The sequence below is a fragment of the Tachyglossus aculeatus genome, chromosome 12 (genome assembly GCF_015852505.1).
Source record: "Tachyglossus aculeatus isolate mTacAcu1 chromosome 12, mTacAcu1.pri, whole genome shotgun sequence".
Taxonomy (NCBI): Eukaryota; Metazoa; Chordata; class Mammalia; order Monotremata; family Tachyglossidae; genus Tachyglossus; species Tachyglossus aculeatus.
Window position 1 is genome coordinate 37,302,879 of NC_052077.1, and position 22,216 is coordinate 37,325,094.

Sequence of the window (22,216 nt, forward strand, 5' to 3'; positions counted from 1 at the left end):
TTATTATTTATTTATTACAAAGACATTATTCAGCGTGAGACTCTAACCATACATGCCAAATGTGGCTGAAAAGACCAATGAAACCTACTGAGTTATGTATCGTATGTATGCCCTGAAAGGGGGAATATTCGGACCCTATTCCATTGGAAATGTTGAGTGAATATTTTCGCTGGGTGTGTGAAAACTCACGGAATCCGTAAGTGATTGTTTTACTATTTGGGAAATTATGTCACAGGAAAAACTAGGAAAACCTAAATCTTTAGTGTAAATCTAAGGTCGCCCAGGCTACATTATTTGTGCGTTTGGGTTATAAACTCAGTCATTCAGTGAGACAGATAATAGATGGCTTACGACTCTTTGTAGAATGGTATTTACTGCCTTGCCCATGTAATCTCCCTTTTTTAATATGTTAAATTTCAGAGAATCTTTTCCTGGGGCAACTATCAATGTTTAGTTTAATTCTTGAACAAAGCAGCAAAATGCAGAGCCCAGTGGATTTGAAACTCCCAGTTGTATATCCAGAATTATGTAAGAAATACCCGGTTTTTAAGAAAGACTCAAAAACAGTCTCTGAGTTATAGGAACAGAAGATGAGAGAATTCCCTAGCAATTCATGTGTTTTAAATCGACTTCATAGACTCTTCATTTTTTTTAGGTGAGGCGAATCAAGGGCAAATAAAGAGGCACAAGGCTTAAAAGAGAACTGCATTTTAAGGAATGGCAACGGGAGACTTGAAAGGAAGCTTACGCAAAGTGGAACATGGACTTCGTTTGCTGAATTATCCCAGAGAGGTAGATTATGCGGGGTAAGTTGCTTTGGGGAATTCCACTTCGGGATGCCGGCAACAGAAGAATTAGCTTCAGAAAGCATTAACTTCATTATCGAGAAACGTATGAAAAGAAAACCCACGTAGATCCTATATAAAGTAACTTGGTTACTTTGATTTTGTTTGAAAAAGGGCTAGAGCTTTGCGCTTAGAACAGTGCTTTGCACATAGTAAGCGCTTAATAAATGCCATTTTTCTATTCTGTTCTTTGCGGAGTCTGTACAAATCATTGGTAGATACGGTAGAATTCTTAGAAGTGTAGTACTGTGATTCCTTTCAGGCCAAGTTTTGATCATATCTATTCTATTTATTTTATTTTGTTAGTATGTTTGGTTTTGTTCTCTGTCTCCCCCTTTCAGACTGTGAGCCCACTGTTGGGTAGGGACTGTCTCTCTATGTTGCCAATTTGTACTTCCCAAGCGCTTAGTACAGTGCTCTGCACACAGTAAGTGCTCAATAAGTACGATTGATGATGATGGTGATGATCATACACACTTTCTGGCATCACAGAATTCAAAGTTTATGTTTCCCAGTTGGGAAGGAGGTTTCGATAATCCTTTTAAACCCCGTCTCGGGAACGCTCTTGAGCTGCCCAAGACAATTTCAGAAACCCATTTATGGACTAGGCAAGTGACGGGGGAGAGTTGGTTAGACGCAGTCATTCGTGCTCTCTTCCTTCCTCCCTTCAAGGCCCTGCTGAGAGCTCACCTCCTCCAGGAGGCCTTCCCAGACTGAGCCCCTTCCCTCCTCTCCCTCTCGTCCCCCTCTCCATCCCCCCATCTTACCTCCTTCCCTTCCCCACAGCACCTGTATAGATGTATATATGGTTGTACATATTTATTACTCTATTTATTTATTTATTTTACTTGTACATTTCTATCCTATTTATTTTATTTTGTTGGTATGTTTGGTTCTGTTCTCTGTCTCCCCCTTTTAGACCGTGAGCCCACTGTTGGGTAGGGACTGTCTCTATGTGTTGCCAATTTGTACTTCCCAAGCGCTTAGTACAGTGCTCTGCACATAGTAAGCGCTCAATAAATACGATTGATTGATTGATTGATTGATTCATTTCGAGATTCCCCCGAGGGAGGGCCACCAAATGTGCGGCAGATACTCGGAGAACTTTTCCATCCTTTTGGTAGTCTTAATTCGATTTTGAAAAATGGAATTCATCCAAGTTGTTTATTTTGTGTTTGTCATTTTGAATGCTTTTCCCCCTCTCCAACAGAATGGTCAAGGGAGATCCAGCAGCCTTTCTACCCATCATCAGCTATGCTTTCACGTCCTACTCAACTTGTATAGCAGATTTGCTCGTGGCTTCAGGCGTGGAACTCATAGGGAAGAACGACGTCCGCTTCCTAGATGCCGTCTACAAGGTATCGGTTGTTCAGAGTTCTTCCCCCTAAGAACTGGCCGATAAAGAGAAAAAACCTCACTGTTAGGAAACCTGTAGTGATAGCGATAGCCTCCGTGAAGGGCCCGCTATGTGCCAAGCACTGTACTAAAAGCTAGGGACGATACAAGTCCCAGCGTACTCGCCCAAGCGCTTAGTACAGCGCTCTGCACATAGTAAATGCTCAGTAAGTACTGATTGATTATCAGTAAAACCAATTTAATTACATGCACCATTAGTGCGTTTAACTAATCTCACCTGGAAAATGGGGATGAAAACTTGTCCTGCCTCATCATCATCATCATCATCATCAATCGTATTTATTGAGCGCTTACTATGTGCAGAGCACTGTACTAAGCGCTCGGGAAGGACAAATTGGCAACATATAGAGACAGTCCCTACCCAACAATGGGTTCACAGTCTAAAAGGGGGAGTCCTGCCCCTGCCTCGACACTGTATTCAACCTACTCAGCTTGTTTTTTCCCCCTTGGATAGTAGAGTGGCTGCAATGTAATAAGCACTTAGGAGAAAACAAAATAAAATCGATTGATTTCTCCCCTCTAATCATAATCATTATTAATAATAATCAACTATTAATTATATTAATCAATTATAATTATTATTAATTATATCTATTAATTATTATTTATAATTATTATTAATGACAATAATGGTGGCATTTATTAAGCGCTTACTATGTGCAAAGCACTGTTGTAAGCGCTGGGGTGGTTACAAGTTGTTCAGGGTGTCCCACGGGATGCACACAGTCTTAATCCCCATTTTACAAATGAGGTAACTGAGGCCCGGAGAAGTTAGGTGACTTGCCTAACTTCCAGACTGAGCCCCTTCCTTCCTCTCCCCCTCGTCCCCCTCTCCATCCCCCCCATCTTACCTCCTTCCCTTCCCCACAGCACCTGTATATATGTATACATGTTTATACATATTTATTACTCTATTTATTTATTTATTTTATTTGTACATATCTATTCTATTTATTTTATTTTGTTAGTACGTTTGATTTTGCTCTCTGTCTCCCCCTTCTAGACTGTGAGCCCACTGTTGGGTAGGGACTGTCTCTATATGTTGCCAACTTGGACTTCCCAAGCGCTTAGTACAGTGCTCTGCACACAGTAAGCGCTCAATAAATACGATTGATTGATTGATAGTGCGTTTAACTCTGTTGTGTCAATTGATTGTCATTTAGGTACAATTTTAAGAGGTGAAAGGGAGAGCTTTTATTTCCACTGCTAGCAGTAGAACAACTTCTAAGTGGGCCCTGGACATCCCCTTCTAGGCTGTGAGCCCACTGTTGGGTAGGGACCGTCTCTATATGCTGCCAACTTGTACTTCCCAAGCGCTTAGTACAGTGCTCTGCACACAGTAAGCGCTCAATAAATACGATTGATTGATTGATTCTGGGTTGGGGCCTACTGCCAGCGGATTTGAGGTGAGGGAAGAAGAGGGTGGAAAGTCCTGAAGACTCCTGGGAGTTGCAGTGATCTGGATAATTTCCACTGACGATTCCAATCCACAAGACTATAAACTCTGCTTTTTTTTTTTTTAAGGTATTGGTTAAGCACGTACTGTGTGGCAAACACTGTTGTAAGTGCTGGGGCAGATACAAGGTAATTAGGCCAGATACAGTCCCTAACCTTATGGGACTCATCATCATCATAATAATAATAATAATAATGTTGGCATTTGTTAAGCGCTTACTATGTGCAAAGCACTGTTCTAAGCGCTTGGGGGATACAAAGTGATCAGGTTGTCCCACGTGGGGCTCACGGTCTTAATCCCCATTTTACAGATGAGGTAACTGAGGCTCAGAGAAGTTAAGTGACTTGCCCAAGGTCACACAGCAGACATGTGGCGGAGCTGGGATTCGAACCCATGACCTCTGACTCCAAAGCCCGGGCTCTTTCCACTGAGCCACGCTGCTTTCTGCTTTCATCATCTAAGTGGGAGGGAGAATCCCCATTACTCATTTGAGGAAACTGAGGAACAGAGAAGGGAGTGAGTTGCCCAAGGTCACACAGCAGACAAATGGCAGAGTCGGGATTAGAACCCAGATCTTCTGGCTCCCAGGCCCGGGCTCAGTGGAAAGAGCACGGGACTTTGGAGTCAGAGGTCATGGGTTCAAATCCCGGCCCCCGCCCATTGTCAGCTGTGTGACTTTGGGCAAGTCACTTCACTTCTTTGGGCCTCAGTTCCCTCATCTGTAAGCTCTGTTGTTGTTTTTTTGTTTTTTTTTAAATGGCATTTATTAAGCACTTACTATGTGCAAAGCACTGTTCCAAGCGCTTTTTTTAAGGTTTTTAAGCACGTACTATGTGGCAAACACTGTTGTAAGTGCTGGGGCAGATACAAGTTAATTAGGCCAGATACAGTCCCTAACCTTATGGGACTCATCGTCTAAGTAGGAGGGAGAATCCCCATTACTCATTTGAGGAAACTGAGGAACAGAGAAGGGAGTGACTTGCCCAAGGTCACACAGCAGACAAATGGCAGAGCCGGGATTAGAACCCAGATCCTCTGGCCCCCAGGCCCCGGCTGAGAAGCAGCGTGGCTCAGTGGAAAGAGCGCCGGCTTTGGAGTCAGAGGTCTTGGGTTCAAATTCTGGTTCCGCCCATTGTCAGCTGTGTGACTTTGGGCAAGTCACTTAACTTCTCTGGGCCTCAGTTCCCCCCTCATCTGTAAAATGGGGATTAAGACTGTGAGCCCCGTCTTGGGACAACCGGATCACTTTGTAACCTCCGCAGCGCTTAGAACAGTGCTTTGCACATAGTAGGCGCTTAACAAATGCCATCATCATTATTATTAGTAGTAGTACTAGGCCACACTGCTGTTTGCCTTGTGGACAGGGAGCGTTTCAACCACCTTTATTATATTGTACTCTCCTAAGCACTTAGTACAGTGTTCTCTGCACACAGTAAGTACTCAGTAAATACTGTCGATTGCTTAATGCCGGTGTGCAACTCCAAACCAGGCGATCGGAAGCAAAGGTTGAGCCAGAAACCGAAGCGAATGGACAATTGGGGTTCTCCCCCCTCCCCTAATCAATCAATCAATCAATCGTATTTATTGAGCGCTTACTGTGTGCAGAGCACTGTACTAAGCGCTTGGGAAGTACAAGTTGGCAACATATAGAGACAGTCCCTACCCAGCAGCGGGCTCACAGTCAATTAATGAGAACGAGAGAGCGGAGTCAAGGATGACACCAAGGTTGCGAGCGTGTGAGGCGGGAAGGATGGAAGTGCCTTTTAAATTGTAATTAAATGTAAATTTTAAAGTTTTACTAATTTCACTTATTTCCCAATTTTTTTGTTGCCTTTTTGTTGAACTTCGCCATTTAGTCATTGTATGCTTGGTTATAGAGCCTTTTGGTAGGTTGCCAAGCCAATTAAAATAAGATGCACTGCAACAATCAGTGTTGGGTGATAAAGACTTTAGCCCTATAATTAAAGTTTTAGGGAGCTAATGGTAATTGAGACACATATGCAGTTTCAGCATTCCGCTCCTGTATTCTAAATTACCATCCTTTTTCCAAACAGGAAGAGAATCTCTCTGTTTACTTGCAGTTGATTGAATGTTGATTTTTCTTTCCCTCTACAGCTTCTTCGGGATCAATTTCAGTACAAACCAGTTCTAACAAAGCATCAGTTTCTCCAGTGTGGATTTGCCGAAAGGAAAATTCAGATCGTTTGCGATATTATGAACTCTGTGATGAAGAAACATAAGGACTTGTGCAATCTTAATAAGGTGGGCATTTGGATATTGATTCATGGTAAAGTGTTGCCTTTATTTCTCAAAAGTAATCAATACATTGCCGTTACAGTATATGCCCCTGTAAGAAAAATGTTCTGCAGTGAAAATGCTTTGTAGTTAAAGATCGAGGAACGAAAAATTGCTTCCTTGATGAGTTTTTTCCATTCCAAACCAATGAAACGTAGTACTGTGATGTCAGCCACTAGCATTTGCAACTTGCTGAATTTAGCTGACGGTTTAATGTAAACCGCCTCTTCTTTTTTGGCATTGTGAATCTGGTGAGCTGAATCAGTCTGTCAGGGTACCGCTAAGCGCTTGGGAAGTACAACATAATTTTAATCAATTAATCAGTGGTATTTATGGACTGCATCAAACCAAAACTCCCCACTGTTGGCTTTAAAGCCCTCAATCCCCTTGCCCCCTGTCACCTCACCTTGTTACTCGCCTACTAAATCCAGCCGGCACACTCTGCTGCTCTAATGGTAACCTTCTCACCGTGTCTCGATCTCGTCTATCTGCCGCCGATCGATCCCTCACCCACATCCTCCCTCTGGCACGCAATGCCCTCCTTCCTCAAATCTGCCAGGCAGTGATTTTCCCCTGCCGCTTCAAAGCCTTATTGAAGGCCCATCTCTTCCAAGGGGCCTTCCCTGACTAAGCCCCTCTTTCCTCTTCTCCCACTTCCTCCTTCAAGGCCCTACTGAGAGCTCACCTCCTCCAGGAGGCCTTCCCAGACTGAGCCCCTTCTTTCCTCTCCCCCTCGTCCCCCTCTCCATCCCCCCCGTCTTACCTCCTTCCCTTCCCCTCAGCACCTGTATATATGTATATATGGTTGTACATATTTATTACTCTATTTATTTATTTATTTATTTATTTTACTTGTACATTTCTATCCTACTTGTTTTATTTTGTTGGTATGTTTGGTTCTGTTCTCTGTCTCCCCCTTTTAGACTGTGAGCCCACTGTTGGGTAGGGACTGTCTCTATGTGATGCCAATTTGTACTTCCCAAGCGCTTAGCACAGAGCTCTGCACATAGTAAGCGCTCAATAAATACGATTGATTGATTGATTGATTACAAGTCGGCAACATACAGCGACGGTCCCTACCCAACAGCGGGCTCACAGTCTAGAAGGGGAAGACGGACAACAAAACAAAACATATTAACAGAATAAAATGAATAGAATAGTAAATATGGACAAGTAAAATAGAGTAATAAATCTGTACAAACATATATACAGGTTCTGTGGGCCGGGGGGATTCATTCAGTCATATTTATTGAGCGCTTTTGGGGAGGGAGAGAGGAAGGCTCAGTCTGGGAAGGCCTTCTGGAGGAGGTGAGCTCTCAATAGGGCTTTGAAGGGAGTTCTTCAAGGAAATACCAGTTCTCACTCGTAATTAGACCATGAGTCCCTTGTGAGACCTGTTTATCTCGTACTTACCCCAGCGGTTAGTACAGTGCTTGGTACATAGTAAAGACTTAACTAATACTGCTGTGCTTGGTACGTAGTAAAGACTTAACTAATACTTAAAAATACTAATACTAATAAGTGCTTAGTACAGTGCTCTGCACACAGTAAGCGCTCAGTAAATACGATTGATTAATACTGCTGTTATTATTACTCTCATTATTGAAGGGCGAATAGGAGAGAAATGTTAAAAAATGAGAAAAACAGAGAAGAGAGCAATCAATCAATCAATCAATCGTATTTATTGAGCGCTTACTGTGTGCAGAGCACTGTACTAAGCGCTTGGGAAGTACAAGTTGGCAACATATAGAGACAGTCCCTACCCAACAGTGGGCTCACAGTCTAAGAGGGGGAAACAGAGAACAAAACCAAACATACTAACAAAATAAAATAAATAGAATAGATATGTACAAGTAAAATAAAGAAATAAATAAATAGAGTAATAAATATGTACAAACATATATACTGTGGTTCTCCCCTCCCCCTAAGACCCTCCGTGTGGGCAAGTGGGTATCACTACCTGCCGTCAGCAGGAACAACAGCATCAGTGAGAAGCCCCATTAGGGATAAATCGCCAGGAAACAGAATAATAATAAATAATGGTATTTGTTAAGCGCCGACTAAGTGCCAGGAACCTTACTGAGCGCTGAGGTGGATACAAGCAGCAGAGAATCAATCAATCCATCAATCAGTCGTATATATTGAGCACTTACTGTGTGCAGAGCACTGTACTAAGCGCTTGGGAAGTACAATCAATCAATCAATCAGTCAGTCGTATTTATTGAGTGCTTACTGTGTGCAGAGCGCTGGACTAAGCACTTGGGAAGAACAAGTTGGCAACATATAGAGACGGTCCCTACCCAACAGCGGGCTCACAGTCTAGAAGCGGGAGACAGAGAACAAAACAAAACATATTAACAAAATAAAATCAAATCAGTAGAATAGATATGTACAAGTAAAATTGAGTAATAAATACGTACAAACATATATACATATATACAACATATATACAGAGAAGCAGTGTGGCTCGGTGGAAAGAGCCCAGGCTTTGGAGTCAGATGTGAGTTCAAATGCTGGCTCCGCCAATTGTCAGCTGTGTGACTTTGGGCAAGTCACTTCACTTCTGTGTGCCTCAGTTCCCTCATCTGCAAAATGGGGATGAAGACTGTGAGCCCCCCATGGGACAACCTGATCACCTTGTAACCTCCCCAGCGCTTAGAACAGTGCTTTGCACATAGTAAGCGCTTAATAAATTCATTCATTCATTCAATCGTATTTATTCATTCATTCATTCAATCGTATTTATTGAGCTCTTACGGTGTGCAGAGCACTGTACTAAGCGCTTGGGAAGTACAAGTTGGCAACATATAGAGACAGTCCCTACCCAACAGTGGGCTAATAAATGACATTATTATTACATAAGCAGAGGCAGATTGGGTTGGACACAGCCCCTGTCTCAGATGGTGCTCACAGTTTCCATCCCCATTTTGCAGATGAGGTAACTGAGGCCCAGAGAAGTGAAATGACTTGCCCAAGGTCATACAGCTGACAAGTGGCAGAGTCAGGATTAGAACCCAGGGCCTTCTGAGTCCCAGGCCTGTGCTGTATCCACTAGGCCAAGTGCTTAGTATAGTGCTCTCTACACATTAAGCGCTCAATAAATGCCATTGAATGAATGAGTGAATGAGTGAAAAGAGAGCGGAAGGTGAGTCAGGGCAAACAGGCGGCTAAAATGAAACTGACAGGGGAGAGGATCAGAATGGGTGAAAGAATACGGTAAACACTGGAGTCAGGGAGAATGTTGAAAAAAATCATGCTTTCGAGAATCAGAAACTTTTTTTTTTCTTGCCTTTGCAAACGCTGGCATTTTTGCTTTTGCCTCAAGTTTCACCAGAGTACTTCAGGTGATAATGCAGTGAAAAAGAAATGCTAAGAAACCAGAATGTAAAAGTATAAACAAACAACGCCCCCCTCCAAAAAAACCAAACAAACTAGTTCTCCCTATAAAAAGGAAAAAAAAAAATCCACGGAGGTGAGTTCAAGAATGGCTACTTGAAAAGATTGACCTTTTTACTGTGGTTTCTTTTAGGTTAAATCACATCCCAGAAAGAAGGGGGGTTCTGTTAAGTCGGATTCCCAGGGAAATTCTGAAGACCGTTTTGCTGATCCTGTTATCGTCAACATCGTCGGCAAGATTATGACTTCTGAACAGGTTTGGAACTAGGAGATGTTGCTGAAACACCAACCTTGTTCATTTCAAATTTATCCTTTCCTGCCTTAACTCTGCCCTCTCCTCTGCGAGACAAAACTATTTCTCCTCCCTTATTGACAGCCATGCCCATCATCCCCATCAGCTCTTCCGTACATTCAACTCCCTTCTCAGGCCCCCTGTTCCTCCCCCTCCTCCATCCCTCACCCCCAACGATCTAGCCTCCTATTTCATTACTAAAATTAACTCCATCAAGTTAATCAGCTCCCCCAAGTCTCTCCTCCCCCTCTCCAACCCCCGTGTTCTCAACCCCCTCCGCTACTCTTCCATCCTTCCTAAGCCGTGCTCTGCACACAGTAAGCACTCAATAAATACGATTGAATGAATGAAGAAGAGGCCCAGAAATTATTTTGCCTGAGTGATTTTCAAATAATCCATGTTTTCTGCCTGGCACTAAATAGAAGTGCTTTGGGATCCAGGACATGAAACAAGTTCATCTGTTTTTATCCATTGTCCTTGCCTTTTATGTTGGTCTTTTGTGGTTTCATATTTCCTTATGTGTCTGTTGCCAGTTCCTTATGAGAAGGGATACACATCTACCAACTCTGTTAGATTGTACACTCAGTCTATTGTATTTATTGGGCACTTACTGTGTGTAAGGCACTGTACTGAGCTCTTGGTAGCGTACAATATAACAATACAGCGGACACATTCCCTGCCCACAGGGAATGCCCACATTCATTCATTCAATCGTATTTATTGAGCGCCTACCATGTGCAGAGTACTGTACTAAGTACTAAGTGCTTGGAAAGTACAAGTTGGCAACATATAGAGACGGTCCCTACCCAACAGTGGGCTCACAGTCTAGAAGAACTTCATGAGAAGCAGTGTGGCTCAGTGGAAAGAGCCCGGGCTCTGGAGTCAGAGGTCATGAGTTCAAATCCCCGCTCCGCCAATTGTCAGCTGTGTGACTTTGGGCAAGTCACTTATCTTCTCTGGGCCTCAGTTCTCTCATCTGTAAAATGGGGATGAAGACTGTGAGCACCCCGTGGGACAACCTGATCACCTTGTAACCTCCCCTGCGCTTAGAACAGTGCTTTGCACATAGTAAGCGCTTAATAAATGCCATTATTATTATTATTATTATTCATTCAATTGTATTGAGCGCTTACTGTGTGCAGAGCACTGTAGTAAGCGCTTGGGAAGTACAAGTTGGCAACATGTAGAGACGGTCCCTACCCAACAGCAGGCTCACAGTCTAGAAGGGGGAGACGGACAACAAAACAAAACATGTGGACAGGTGTCAAGTCGTCAGAACAAATAGAATTAAAGCTAGATGCACATCATTAACAAAATAAATAGAATAGTAAATACGTACAAGTCAAAAAGGTAGAGTAATAAATCTGTACAAACATATATACAGGTGCTGTGGGGAGGGGAAGGAGGTAGGGCGGGGGGATGGGGAGGAGGAAAGGAAAAAGGGGGCTCAGTGTGGGAAGGCTTCCTGGAGGAGGTGAGCTCTCAGTAGGGCTTTGAAGGGAGGAAGAGAGCTAGCTTGGCGGATGTAGGGAGGGATGGCATTCCAGGCTGGGGGGAGGACATGGGCTGGGGGTCGACACAGGGGAGAAACCACGAGCGGCACCCCCGAGTAGGTCTTCAGCTCACAGTCTAGCACTGTCTTCCAATTGCGTACTTCAGCACAGAGAAAGCACACCCCTCCCTCCCTTCACCAAAGAGCTGTTAAACGGCTGAAATCTTAGAATATAGGAAAAGCCTAATGAAGCGGGATCTTTCGGTCCCCAGAAAAAAGGAAGTGGAGACTATTTTTTTTAAGGGGATTCATTAAGTGCTTACTATCAATCAATCAATCGCATTTATTGAGCGCTTACTGTGTGCAAAGCACTGTACTAAGCGCTTGGGAAGTACAAGTTGGCAACACAGAGAGACAGTCCCTACCCAACAGTGGGCTCACAGTCTAAAAACTTACTTACTACGTGCCAGGCGTTGTACTTAAGCGCTGGGGAAGACACAGGATAATCAGGTTGGACACCATCCCCGTCCCACGAGGGGCTCACAGTCTTAATCCTCATTTTACAGGGGAGAGAACTGAGACCCAGAGAAGTGAAGGGACTTGCCCAAGGTCACACAGCAGGCAAGTGGCAGAGTGGAAATTAGAACCCAGGCCTTTCAGACTGCCGGGCCCGGGCTCTGTCCATTAGGGCACGCTGCTTTTCATGTGACTGTGAAAGTGGCTGGGCTCTTCCCTCTCCAGTGCTAAGCAGCAACCCAACTAACCAGTCAGGGCTGCCCTCCGACCCCGAAGCAAATTAGGGGTGAAGCATCCATCCATTTTGAGGGAATTCTGAAAAACCAGAGTCCTGGCCAAGGTGGGATTCTCTCTACTAAAGATTTTCAAACTTTGGGGTGTGGTTTTTTTTCCTCCCTGTTTGTTTCTCCATCAAAAGCTAAACTAGATTTCAGTCATATTATGTTTTTTCTTTGAAGTTTCCTATAATCTTTACATTCCTCTGAAAGGATTAGAGCCATCTGCTCTTAAATTCAGAAAAGCCCTCCAATGCTTTCGAGATCAAATTGCTTGGGTTCACGGGAATAGAGTTAAGGGAGTCCTGAAGTGCTGAATTTGAATGTCCTCCTCAGAGGGGACATTCTCGCAAAAGCCTGGGCTCTGACTCACACGAGGTGAAACTTTTCTAGCGCGCGTCTGTATGCACTTGACTTTTTTTTTATTTTATTTCAACAGAAAAAAGCTATGGTGGAGCGTCACCCTGGTAAGGAAGACAATGTGGAATTACCTAGTGCTAGAGCCCATTCAATAACGGAAGATGACAAAGAATCGGATATGCCTGGGAAGGAGGTTATCGAAGGCCCGTGTGAGCAACAAGTAAGGATTTTTGGAGCCACTGTCAATTTGTGATCAGTCGGAGATACGTTGGGCTTTTCCCCACACTTCATGTACCTGTGTTTATATCAACCCTAACCTCATACAACTTTCACTCTTTTATTTTTCCATGTTGGGGTTTGTCATCTGTCAATCAATCAATCAATCAATCGTATTTATTGAGCGCTTACTATGTGCAGAGCACTGTACTAAGCGCTTGGGAAGTACAAATTGGCATCACATAGAGACAGTCCCTACCCAACAGCGGGCTCACAGTCTAAAAGGGGGAGACAGAGAACAGAACCAAACATACCAACAAAATAAAATAAGTAGGATAGAAATGTACAGGTAAAATAAATAAATAAATAAATAAATAGAGTAATAAATATGTACAACCATATATACATATATACAGGTGCTGTGGGGAAGGGAAGGAGGTAAGACGGGGGGATGGAGAGGGGGACGAGGGGGAGAGGAAAGAAGGGGCTCAGTCTGGGAAGGCCTCCTGGAGGAGGTGAGCTCTCAGCAGGGCCTTGAAGGGAGGAAGAGAGCTAGCTTGGCGGATGGGCAGAGGGAGGGCATTCCAGGCCCGGGGGATGACGTGGGCCGGGGGTCGATGGCGGGACAGGCAAGAGCGAGGTACAGTGAGGAGATTAGCGGTGGAGGAGCGGAGTGTGCGGGCTGGGCTGTAGAAGGAGAGAAGGGAGGTGAGGTAGGAGGGGGCGAGGTGATGGACAGCCTTGAAGCCCAGGGTGAGGAGTTTCTGCCTGATGCGCAGATTGATCGGTAGCCATTGGAGGTTTTTGAGGAGGGGAGTAATATGTCCAGAGCGTTTCTGGACAAAGATAATCCGGGCAGCAGCATGAAGTATGGATTGAAGTGGAGAGAGACACGAGGATGGGAGATCAGAGAGAAGGCTGGTGCAGTAGTCCAGACGGGATAGGATGAGAGCTTGAATGAGCAGGGTAGCGGTTTGGATGGAGAGGAAAGGGCGGATCTTGGCAATGTTGCGGAGCTGAGACCGGCAGGTTTTGGTGACTGCTTGGATGTGAGGGGTCCTGTTAGCATTAGATTGTGAGCCCCCGAAGACAGATTCTTTCCAGCGATCCAATGCTCCGTTCTCCTCATAAATTCGTTCTTTGTGGTGCTGCACTGGGGATAAGGCTCACCTCCTCCGAGAGGCCTTCCCAGACTCTGGTCTTCCTCCCCTCCCCATCGCCCTGACTCACTCCCTTTGCTCTGGCCCCTCCCCACAGCACTTTTATATATATGTACATATTTATAATCCTATCTATTTATATTAGTGATGTGTATATAACTATAATTCTACTTATGCTGATGCTGTTGATGCCTGCTTACTTGTTTTGATGCCTGCCCCCCCCTTTCTGGACTGTGAGCCTGTTGTGGGCAGGAATTGTCTTTACTTGTTGCTGAATTGTACTTTCCCAGCACTTAGTACAGTGCTCTGCACACAGTAAGCGCTCAATAAATAAAATTGAATGAATGAATGATGAGAGTTCTCAAACAGGGATGTAAGAAGCTAGATTAACCGAATTTGGGGATGGTTCTTATTTTGGGGTTGCTATGGGCAGGGAAGATATCTACCAGCGCTTAGAACAGTGCTTTGCACATAATAAGCTCTTAATAAATGCCATTATTATTGTATTATTACCAACTCTGATAGAGTGTACTCTCCCAATCACTTAGTATTGTGCTGTGCACACAGTAAGCACTAAATAGATATCATTGATTGATTGGTTTATGCATTTAGCAAGATACTGATTTAATTTTCTTTGACAGGGAAAGTCTTCAAGAGGGGAAAGATTTCTTTTAGGTAGAAAAGGCATGTCGATCGTCATTTAGCTGAATTTCAGCTTGTTTGGTGTATTGTAAAATCGGTTTTCTCCTTAACCAATTTAGGATCCAGAATTCAGCACTCTGATCGCAGCGCTGCAGAGAGGACTTGCTGAATGCCAAGAAAAGCTTGACAAACTGAGTAGGGTAGAGGATAAATTACACAATTTGGAAGCCCAGTTGAAAGGAAAAGTGGTCATAGATGAAAAAGCCTGGAATAATCTCCTAAGCCGTGTTCTCCTTCTTGAAACGGAACTGCTCTTGCAACCTAAAAAGGTATTTGCTCTTGTGACTTATGCCGTTGTTCAGAAGATGATTACAATTCTTTCATTCATTTATTCATGCTCAGTCAAACCTGAAGGGTTTGAGAATTCAGTGAGGTCTGTAGAAGCACTTGATGAATGCTAAATTCAGATATTCACATTTCCTGGTATGCCCTGAAACACTAATTTAGAGCCCTTTTCCCCAAAAGTAGACAAAAGAATGAATTACAGTTTTATCCTACTTCTGCTAATGGAATGATCCGCAGTTTTATCTTACTTGTGCATATGAAAGACCGTTACCTTTCCTATGCTGGACAAATGGATGTAGTTTCCATACAGTTTAGACCTTTCAGAAATGAGTCTAAAAAAGAAGTGTGGCAGTCTTATAATAATAATAATAATGATGGCATTTGTTAAGCGCTTACTATGTGCAAAGCACTGTTCTAAGCGCAGTCTTATGTTTTTTTTACGCCATTAAGAATTCAGATGTTTCATTTCAGAATGATCCGTCCATATTTAACGAGGGGAGAAAGGAACGTACATCGATCAAGAACACGGATCTCACGCCCAGTGGTGAGTCCTTGCGTTCTGCGTCTTTTCAAGCTGCGGGGAGATATTTCTCATCTCGTCATTACTTTTTTCCAGGAGTGCCTAGGAAATCCTGAATTTGACCAGAAATTGTTGTCAAGGCCAGTAGATTCGGTAACAGTATCCGTAACCAAGAGGCCACATGAGACTGATACTCTTTCCCATAGCAAGATGTCTCAGAAATGGAGTTGGTTTTCAGTGGGCACAGGCAAGACTGTGCCAGTTAGTTCTTGGGGAACGGCAGTAGGCGGGAATGCATTTGTGAGTTTTTGTTTGGTTTTGTTGTAGAGGTAAAGTTGCTGCCTGGGGATTTTCTTCAGGGCGGTTGGTTGTATGGGGAAAATCTCCAAGGACCAACTTTAATTTTGCCCCCGCTAATTCTGGAGAGCCGCATCCCCCCACGCCCCATTTCACCACTGCCCGAAGGAAACAGAATAGGCCACCAGGCCTCAGGTGTCCCATTGTCAGGCCATATGAAGATATTCTTGATGTAGCATTAATTTAGTATTGTGGACCTACAGAGCACCGCGCGAGGACGTTACAGAATGTGGAGAAATGAAATCCCAGCCCCAGCTATGACAAATTTAGAAAAAAACAATAAACAGAATGTGGCCCACCCCAAAGAGGAAGATAGCTCTTGTTTGTCTTCATGGATAGAACCCATCTTCGTCAGTTTCAAAGTCACTAGTTTGCTCCCTGATCTCCCAGCTGATGCTTCTGATGGCATCAAAATTCCCCTGCCTCATGTATTCATTTGGGAGACTGACCACGGCTGATCAGCCTATGTCTTGGTGCTTGTTAATAATAATAATAACAGTAGTAATAATAATGGTACTTGTTAAGCGCTTACTATGTGTCAGGCATTGTTCTAAGCGCTGGGGTGGATGCAAGATAATCAGATTGGATACAGTCTGTATTCTGTGTGGGGCTCTCAATTTCAATGTCCATTTTACTGATGAGGTAACTGAGGCACAGAGAAATGAAATGACTTGCCCATGGTCACGTGGCAGACAAGTCGTGGAGCTGGGATTAAAACCTTCTGACTCCAGGCCTGTGTCTATCCACTCCACCATGCTGCTTCTTTTGACCTCCCAGCGCTTAATACTCTGTGCACAAGCGCTTAAAAAGTACTATAACCGCACCTGTTACTAGCCCAGAGAGGCCAAGATGAAGAAGTTTTACATCTGGCTCAATTGTCGGACATCCCCCCCGATGCTCGGACAAACGCGGCTAGAGCAGTGCACCCCTTCGAAGAAGAAAACGTTACCCTCTGCCGAATCCAAGATACTTACCACGCCGCTGAGGAAACGCATGCCGACTTTTCCCATCCATCTCGATTCCAGAGCGTTCTCTGTGGTTAAAACTTTCTCGTAAATTGATCTCAGTGCCTTTGGACGTTAATATGGGGCTTCTGAATTACTCTGGACGCCGTGTACTGTGAGCTTTTGTTTGTAGAGGCAAAGGGACTGTAACTTCTAATTAGCTGAAGCTGTTTCCCTTTCTATCGAGTTTCCTCGGGATGCTGTTTTATAGTTTCCTTAATAAGGTAGGATCCTAATTCAGTCCGCCGATCTCTTTCATGTGGATCGGGCGGCTTTCTGAGCAGAGCTTCACGTCACAAGTAGACTGTGTTCTGCCGGGCGAAAAATCCAACTCCAGATTGCGCCTTCCAGCTTTTTCAGCGACAGTTTCACTGAGCAAATAGTAACTAAAAATATCATTTCTTACAGGGAAGGAGACTGAATATCTTGTTTCTTTTGGGGCTGCCGGAGCTTATTAAATCAAGGGCATGCCTGCAACTGTCTCCTTTCCAAAACGCCTGCCGGATAGCTGGAGCCATCAGTCAATGTTCCAGTTCAGATCCTACTCTGTGGCAGAAATTCGACCTAGGGAGAGTCCTGTTAAAAGACCTTTCTCTGTGAATATTCCAACTGTTTTGTTGCAGGCCCCGCTCTGATCCTTCATATTGTCTTAACAGTGATTGGCAGGTGGACCATCCCTGTAGTGGTTTCCACAGAGTTACTCATAATAATAATATATAATGTCTGTACTCTGCACGCTCTAGTTCCCAGGAGTTAGCACATAATTTTAAGATGGCCTGTTTTGTTGGAGAAAATCGAATCACATAATGGTAATGTTTATTCCCCGGGGGTATTGCTTAGCAGTTTTGCCCAGGAGCTGGGGGCACAGGGGAGAGAATGTGGGATGTGAGTGTGTGTGTGATTTTTCATTTGTCTGTTTCCTGCTTATGGTTTCCTTCAAGAGCTGAGAGTAATGGAGACGTTGGCCAGTGCTCTCCAGAGTAGTCTCAGTGCTTCTACTGTCCCTTAGGGCAGCCTACAAAAGGACCCTTTTCGGGCAGTGTTATTAGCGCATCCCTAATGAGCATCACAATCAATCAATCAATCAATCAATCAATCAATCGTATTTATTGAGCTCTTACTGTGTGCAGAGCACTGTACTAAGCGCTTGGGAAGTACAAGTTGGAGTGGTCAGCCGGTGGGAATCTAGAAGAAGAACCAGCACAAGCGGACAATCCCAAATCAGTCCTCTCGGTTTTCCTCTCATCTGAATTCTGTTCGTTCCCATTCTGACGAAAATCCTTGGAAGGTATCGAACGGGGCTCGGCAAAGGGCAGAGCGCTTAGTACAGTGCTCCGCACACAGCGCTCGGTAAATGCGAGTGATCGATTCACCGATCCACTGCCTCCCCGGGAACGGTTAGACTGTGAGCCCACTGTTGGGTAGGGACTGTCTCTATATGTTGCCAACTTGTACTTCCCAAGCGCTTAGTACAGTGCTCTGCACATAGTATGCGCTCAATAAATACGATCGATGATGATGATGATGGTACTGCTCTAGACGGTTATTAAAATGGGATTAATAGACCCTCTCTTGCTCTCCAGGAGTTAATAGCTGTAGTAGAGACAGCCATGCTGACGTCACACATCGAGAGCTCTTAAAGATAGCTGGAGAAGCATTCATTCATTCATTCAATCGTATTTATTGAGCGCTTACTGTGTGCAGAGCACTGTACTATGCGCTTGGGAAGTACAAGTTGGCAACATCTAGAGACGGTCCCTACCCAACAATGGGCTCACAGTCTAGAAGGGGGCAAAACAAAACCTGTGGACAGGTGTCAGGTCGTCAGAACAAATAGAAATAAAGCTAGATGCACATCATTAACAAAATAGAATAGTAAGTATGTACAAGTCAAATAAATAGAGTAATAAATCTGTACAAACATAATAATAATAATAATGATGACATTTGTTAAGCGCTTACTATGTGCAGAGCACTGTTCTAAGCGCTGGGGGGGGGATACAAGGTGATCAAGTTGTCCCACGTGGGGTTCACAGTCTTAATCCCCATTTTACAGATGAGGTAACTGAGGCTCAGAGAAGTTAAGTGACTTGCCTAAGGTCACACAGCAGACGTGTGGCGGAGTCGGGATTCGAACCCATGACCTCTGACTCCAAAGACCGGGCTCTTTCCACTGAGCCACGCTGTGGGGAGGGGAAGGAGGTAGGGCAGGGGGGATGAGGAGAAGGAGAGGAAAAAGGGGGCTCAGTGTGGGAAGGCCTCCTGGAGGAGGTGAGCTCTCATGAAGCAGATATACCCAACCCAAGAATGACTAGCCTCTTAGCATGCAAGGGAATGTGTCTGTTTATCGTTACGTCCTACTCTCCCAAGTACTTAGTTCAGTGCTTTGCATACAGTAAGCGCTCGATACATACACCCATTTTTTTGGTTGGGGGGACCCACCGGTGGATTGGGGGGTGGGGGAGGCTATCTTGTAGTGCCCCAGGTGTGACAGACTCCTGAGCCTAGACGCACACCCTCACATACACGTAGGGACCGTCTCTATATGTTGCCAACTTGTACTTCCCAAGCGCTTAGTACAGTGCTCTGCACACAGTAAGCGCTCAATAAATACGATCGATGATGATGATCGGAGCCCAAGAAATCTGAAGATGCACCTGGGAGCCCCCAGATTTCACCTCAGTGGCCCAGAGTACACTGATAAGGAAGCTCGGAACTTGAGGCCCTTTCCGGGGCCGTTTTTAGAAATTAAGTCAGTAAATCATATTTACTGAATGCTTACCGTGGGCGGAGAACTGTACCAAGCTCTCGGGAGAATACGCTAGAACGATAAACCGACACACTCCCCGCCCACAATGAGCTTCCAGTCTAGAGGACAAGCAGCGCGGCTCAGTGGAAAGAGCACGGGCTTTGGAGTCAGAGGTCATGGCCAATTGTCGGCTGTGTGACTTTGGGCAGGTCACTTCACTTCTCTGTGCCTCAGTTCCCTCATCTGGAAAATGGGGGTTAAGACTGTGAGGCCCCCTGAGGGACAACCTGATCACCTTGTAACCTCCCCAGTACTTAGAACAGTGCATGGCATATAGTAAGCACTTAATAAATGCCATCATTATTGTTATTATTATTATCATGCTGGACAGGGGACAGGGAACCAAACCGTTGAATTTTCTGCTCCTGCCTCTCCTTAGCATCCTCCTGCCTCTCCTTAGCATCCTCCTGCTTCCCGATCATTTCTATTCCTCACCTCACCTCCTCCAGGAGGCCTTCCCAGACTGAGCCCCTTCCTTCCTCTCCCCCTCGTCCCCCTCTCCATCCCCCCATCTTACCTCCTTCCCTTCCCCGCAGCACCTGTATATATGGATATATGTTTGTACATATTTATTACTCTATTTACTTATTTATTTATTTATTTATTTATTTTACTTGTACATGTCTATTCTATTTATTGTATTTTGTTAGTATGTTTGGTTTTGTTCTCTGTCTCCCCCTTTCAGACCATGAGCCCACTGTTGGGTAGGGACTGTCTCTATATGTTGCCAACTTGTACTTCCCAAGCGCTTAGTACAGTGCTCTGCACACAGTAAGCGCTCAATAAATACGATTGATTGATTCCTTCTCCCTCTTACCACTTCCCAGTCAAACACGGCTAGTGCTGGGCATGCCAAGATGAGCTCTTCAGCTCGCCATACTGCCTGAGGTCTTACCTCCCTTCTTGTGTGGGCAGCATTAAGTCACCGCTACGCCCACATCCACTGCTTCTGTGCAAGTGAGCAGCAGCATGGCCTAGCGGCTAGGGCACGGCCTTGGCAGTCAGAAGGACCTGGGTTCTAATCCCGGCTCCGTAACTTGTCTGCTGTGTGAACTTGGGCAAGTCACTCCACTTCTCTGGGCCTCAGTTGCCTCATCTGTAAACTGGGGATTAAGACCAGGGAGCTCCAAATAGACTGTATTCCTTCTGATTATCCTGTATCTCATAATAATAATAATAATAATGGAATTTGTTAAGTGCCTGCTATGTGCAAAGTCTCCCCCTTTTAGACTGTGAGCCCACTGTTGGGTAGGGACTGTCTCTATATGTTGCCAATTTGTACTTCCCAAGCGCTTAGTACAGTGCTCTGCACATAGTAAGCGCTCAATAAATACGATTGATGATGATGATGATTGACTGGGGCGGATACAGAGTGATCAGGTTGTCCCACAGAGGGCTCACAGTCTTAATCCCCATTTTCCAGATGAGGTAACTGAGGCACAGAGAAGTGAAGCGACTTGCTCAAAGTCACACAGCCGACAAGTGGCGGAGCCGGGATTTGAACCCATGACCTCTGACTCACCAGCCCGTGCCCTTTCCACTGAGCCACGCTGCTTCTCTACCCCAGAGCTTAGTACAACACCTGGCACATAGTGTGCGCTTGACAAATACCATTAAAAAAAAAAAATGTGACATTTCTGGTGACATACAAAAGTTGTTTAAATCAATCAATCAATCAGTCGTATTTATTGAGCGCTTACCATGTGCAGAGCACTGTACTAAGCGCTTGGGAAGTACAAGTTGGCAACATATAGAGACGGTCCCTACCCAACAGTGAGCTCACAGTCTAGAAGATGCCAGTTATCCGTGCATGCCTCTTTCTGAATTTGAAAGAGTGGTCAGCTAATTCAGGAGAAGAAAACGTGCATTGTAAACTGTTTTCTAAGTAACTTTTAATAGGTGCTGCATTTTTTTTTTAACGGTGCTTTCCGTATGAAGTTTCCTTCACAGCAAGTGCCGACTGTGAGTTTTGACATTCATTAGTGATGGCTTTTCCATTTGATAACTGTGTCTTTTATGTGGTTTCTAAAGCTATTGGTCCATGAAGAAATAAACTTGCATTTCGTCAACTTGTTTACTTGCTAGAGCGCAGCTACCACCTGATGGTCCGAAGTCACGGTGGTGGCGGAGCAGGGGGTGTCCAGTATTTTCCGAAGGGGGTGTCGTCCATTCAGTCGTATTTCAATCGTATTTATTGAGCGCTTACTGTGTGCAGAGCACTGTACTGCCTTTGAAAAAGGAAAATAAAGCAAGATATCTGCCCTGTCTCTTACCTAAACTGGGTTGCTCCACCAGAGCCCGCAGGTCTCCGCGTAACTCAGGTTTCTGGAATAATAATAATAATTATGGCATTTATTAAGCGCTTACTGTGTGCAAAGCACTGTTCTAAGCACTGGGGAGGTTACAAGGAGATCAGGTTGTCCCACGGGGGGCTCACAGTCTTCATCCCCATTTTCCAGATGAGGGAACAGAGGCCCAGAGAAGTGAAGTCATCATCATCATCAATCGTATTTATTGAGCGCTTACTGTGTGCAGAGCACTGTACTAAGCGCTTGGGAAGTACAAGTTGGCAACATATAGAGACAGTCCCTACCCAACAGTGGGCTCACAGTTTAAAAGGGGGAGACAGAGAACAAAACCAATCATAGTAACAAAATAAAATAAACAGAATAGATATGTACAAGTAAAATAAATAAATAGAGTAATAAATATGTACAAGCTTATATACATATATACAGGTGCTGTGGGGAAGGGAAGGAGGTAAGATGGGGGGGATGGAGAGGGGGACGAGGGGGAGAGTGACTTGCCCAAAGTCACACA

General features: G+C 44.5%; 1 protein-coding gene across 4 annotated transcripts in view; it reads left to right on the forward strand.

Moving 5' to 3' along the window:
- Nucleotides 1–22,216, forward strand: part of CEP44 (centrosomal protein 44) — a 31,458-nt gene that overhangs the window by 3,683 nt on the left and 5,559 nt on the right. For 3 of the 4 annotated variants that reach the window (XM_038754981.1, XM_038754979.1, XM_038754978.1), the window contains exons 2-8: nucleotides 656–806; nucleotides 2,056–2,203; nucleotides 5,833–5,979; nucleotides 9,542–9,664; nucleotides 12,423–12,563; nucleotides 14,481–14,690; nucleotides 15,178–15,250. In XM_038754981.1, the coding sequence (XP_038610909.1) occupies nucleotides 718–806; nucleotides 2,056–2,203; nucleotides 5,833–5,979; nucleotides 9,542–9,664; nucleotides 12,423–12,563; nucleotides 14,481–14,690; nucleotides 15,178–15,250 (931 nt within the window). In that variant the 5' untranslated portion in view covers nucleotides 656–717. The remainder of the gene's footprint in view (nucleotides 1–655; nucleotides 807–2,055; nucleotides 2,204–5,832; nucleotides 5,980–9,541; nucleotides 9,665–12,422; nucleotides 12,564–14,480; nucleotides 14,691–15,177; nucleotides 15,251–22,216) is intronic. The other variant, XM_038754980.1, reaches the window with a different exon arrangement.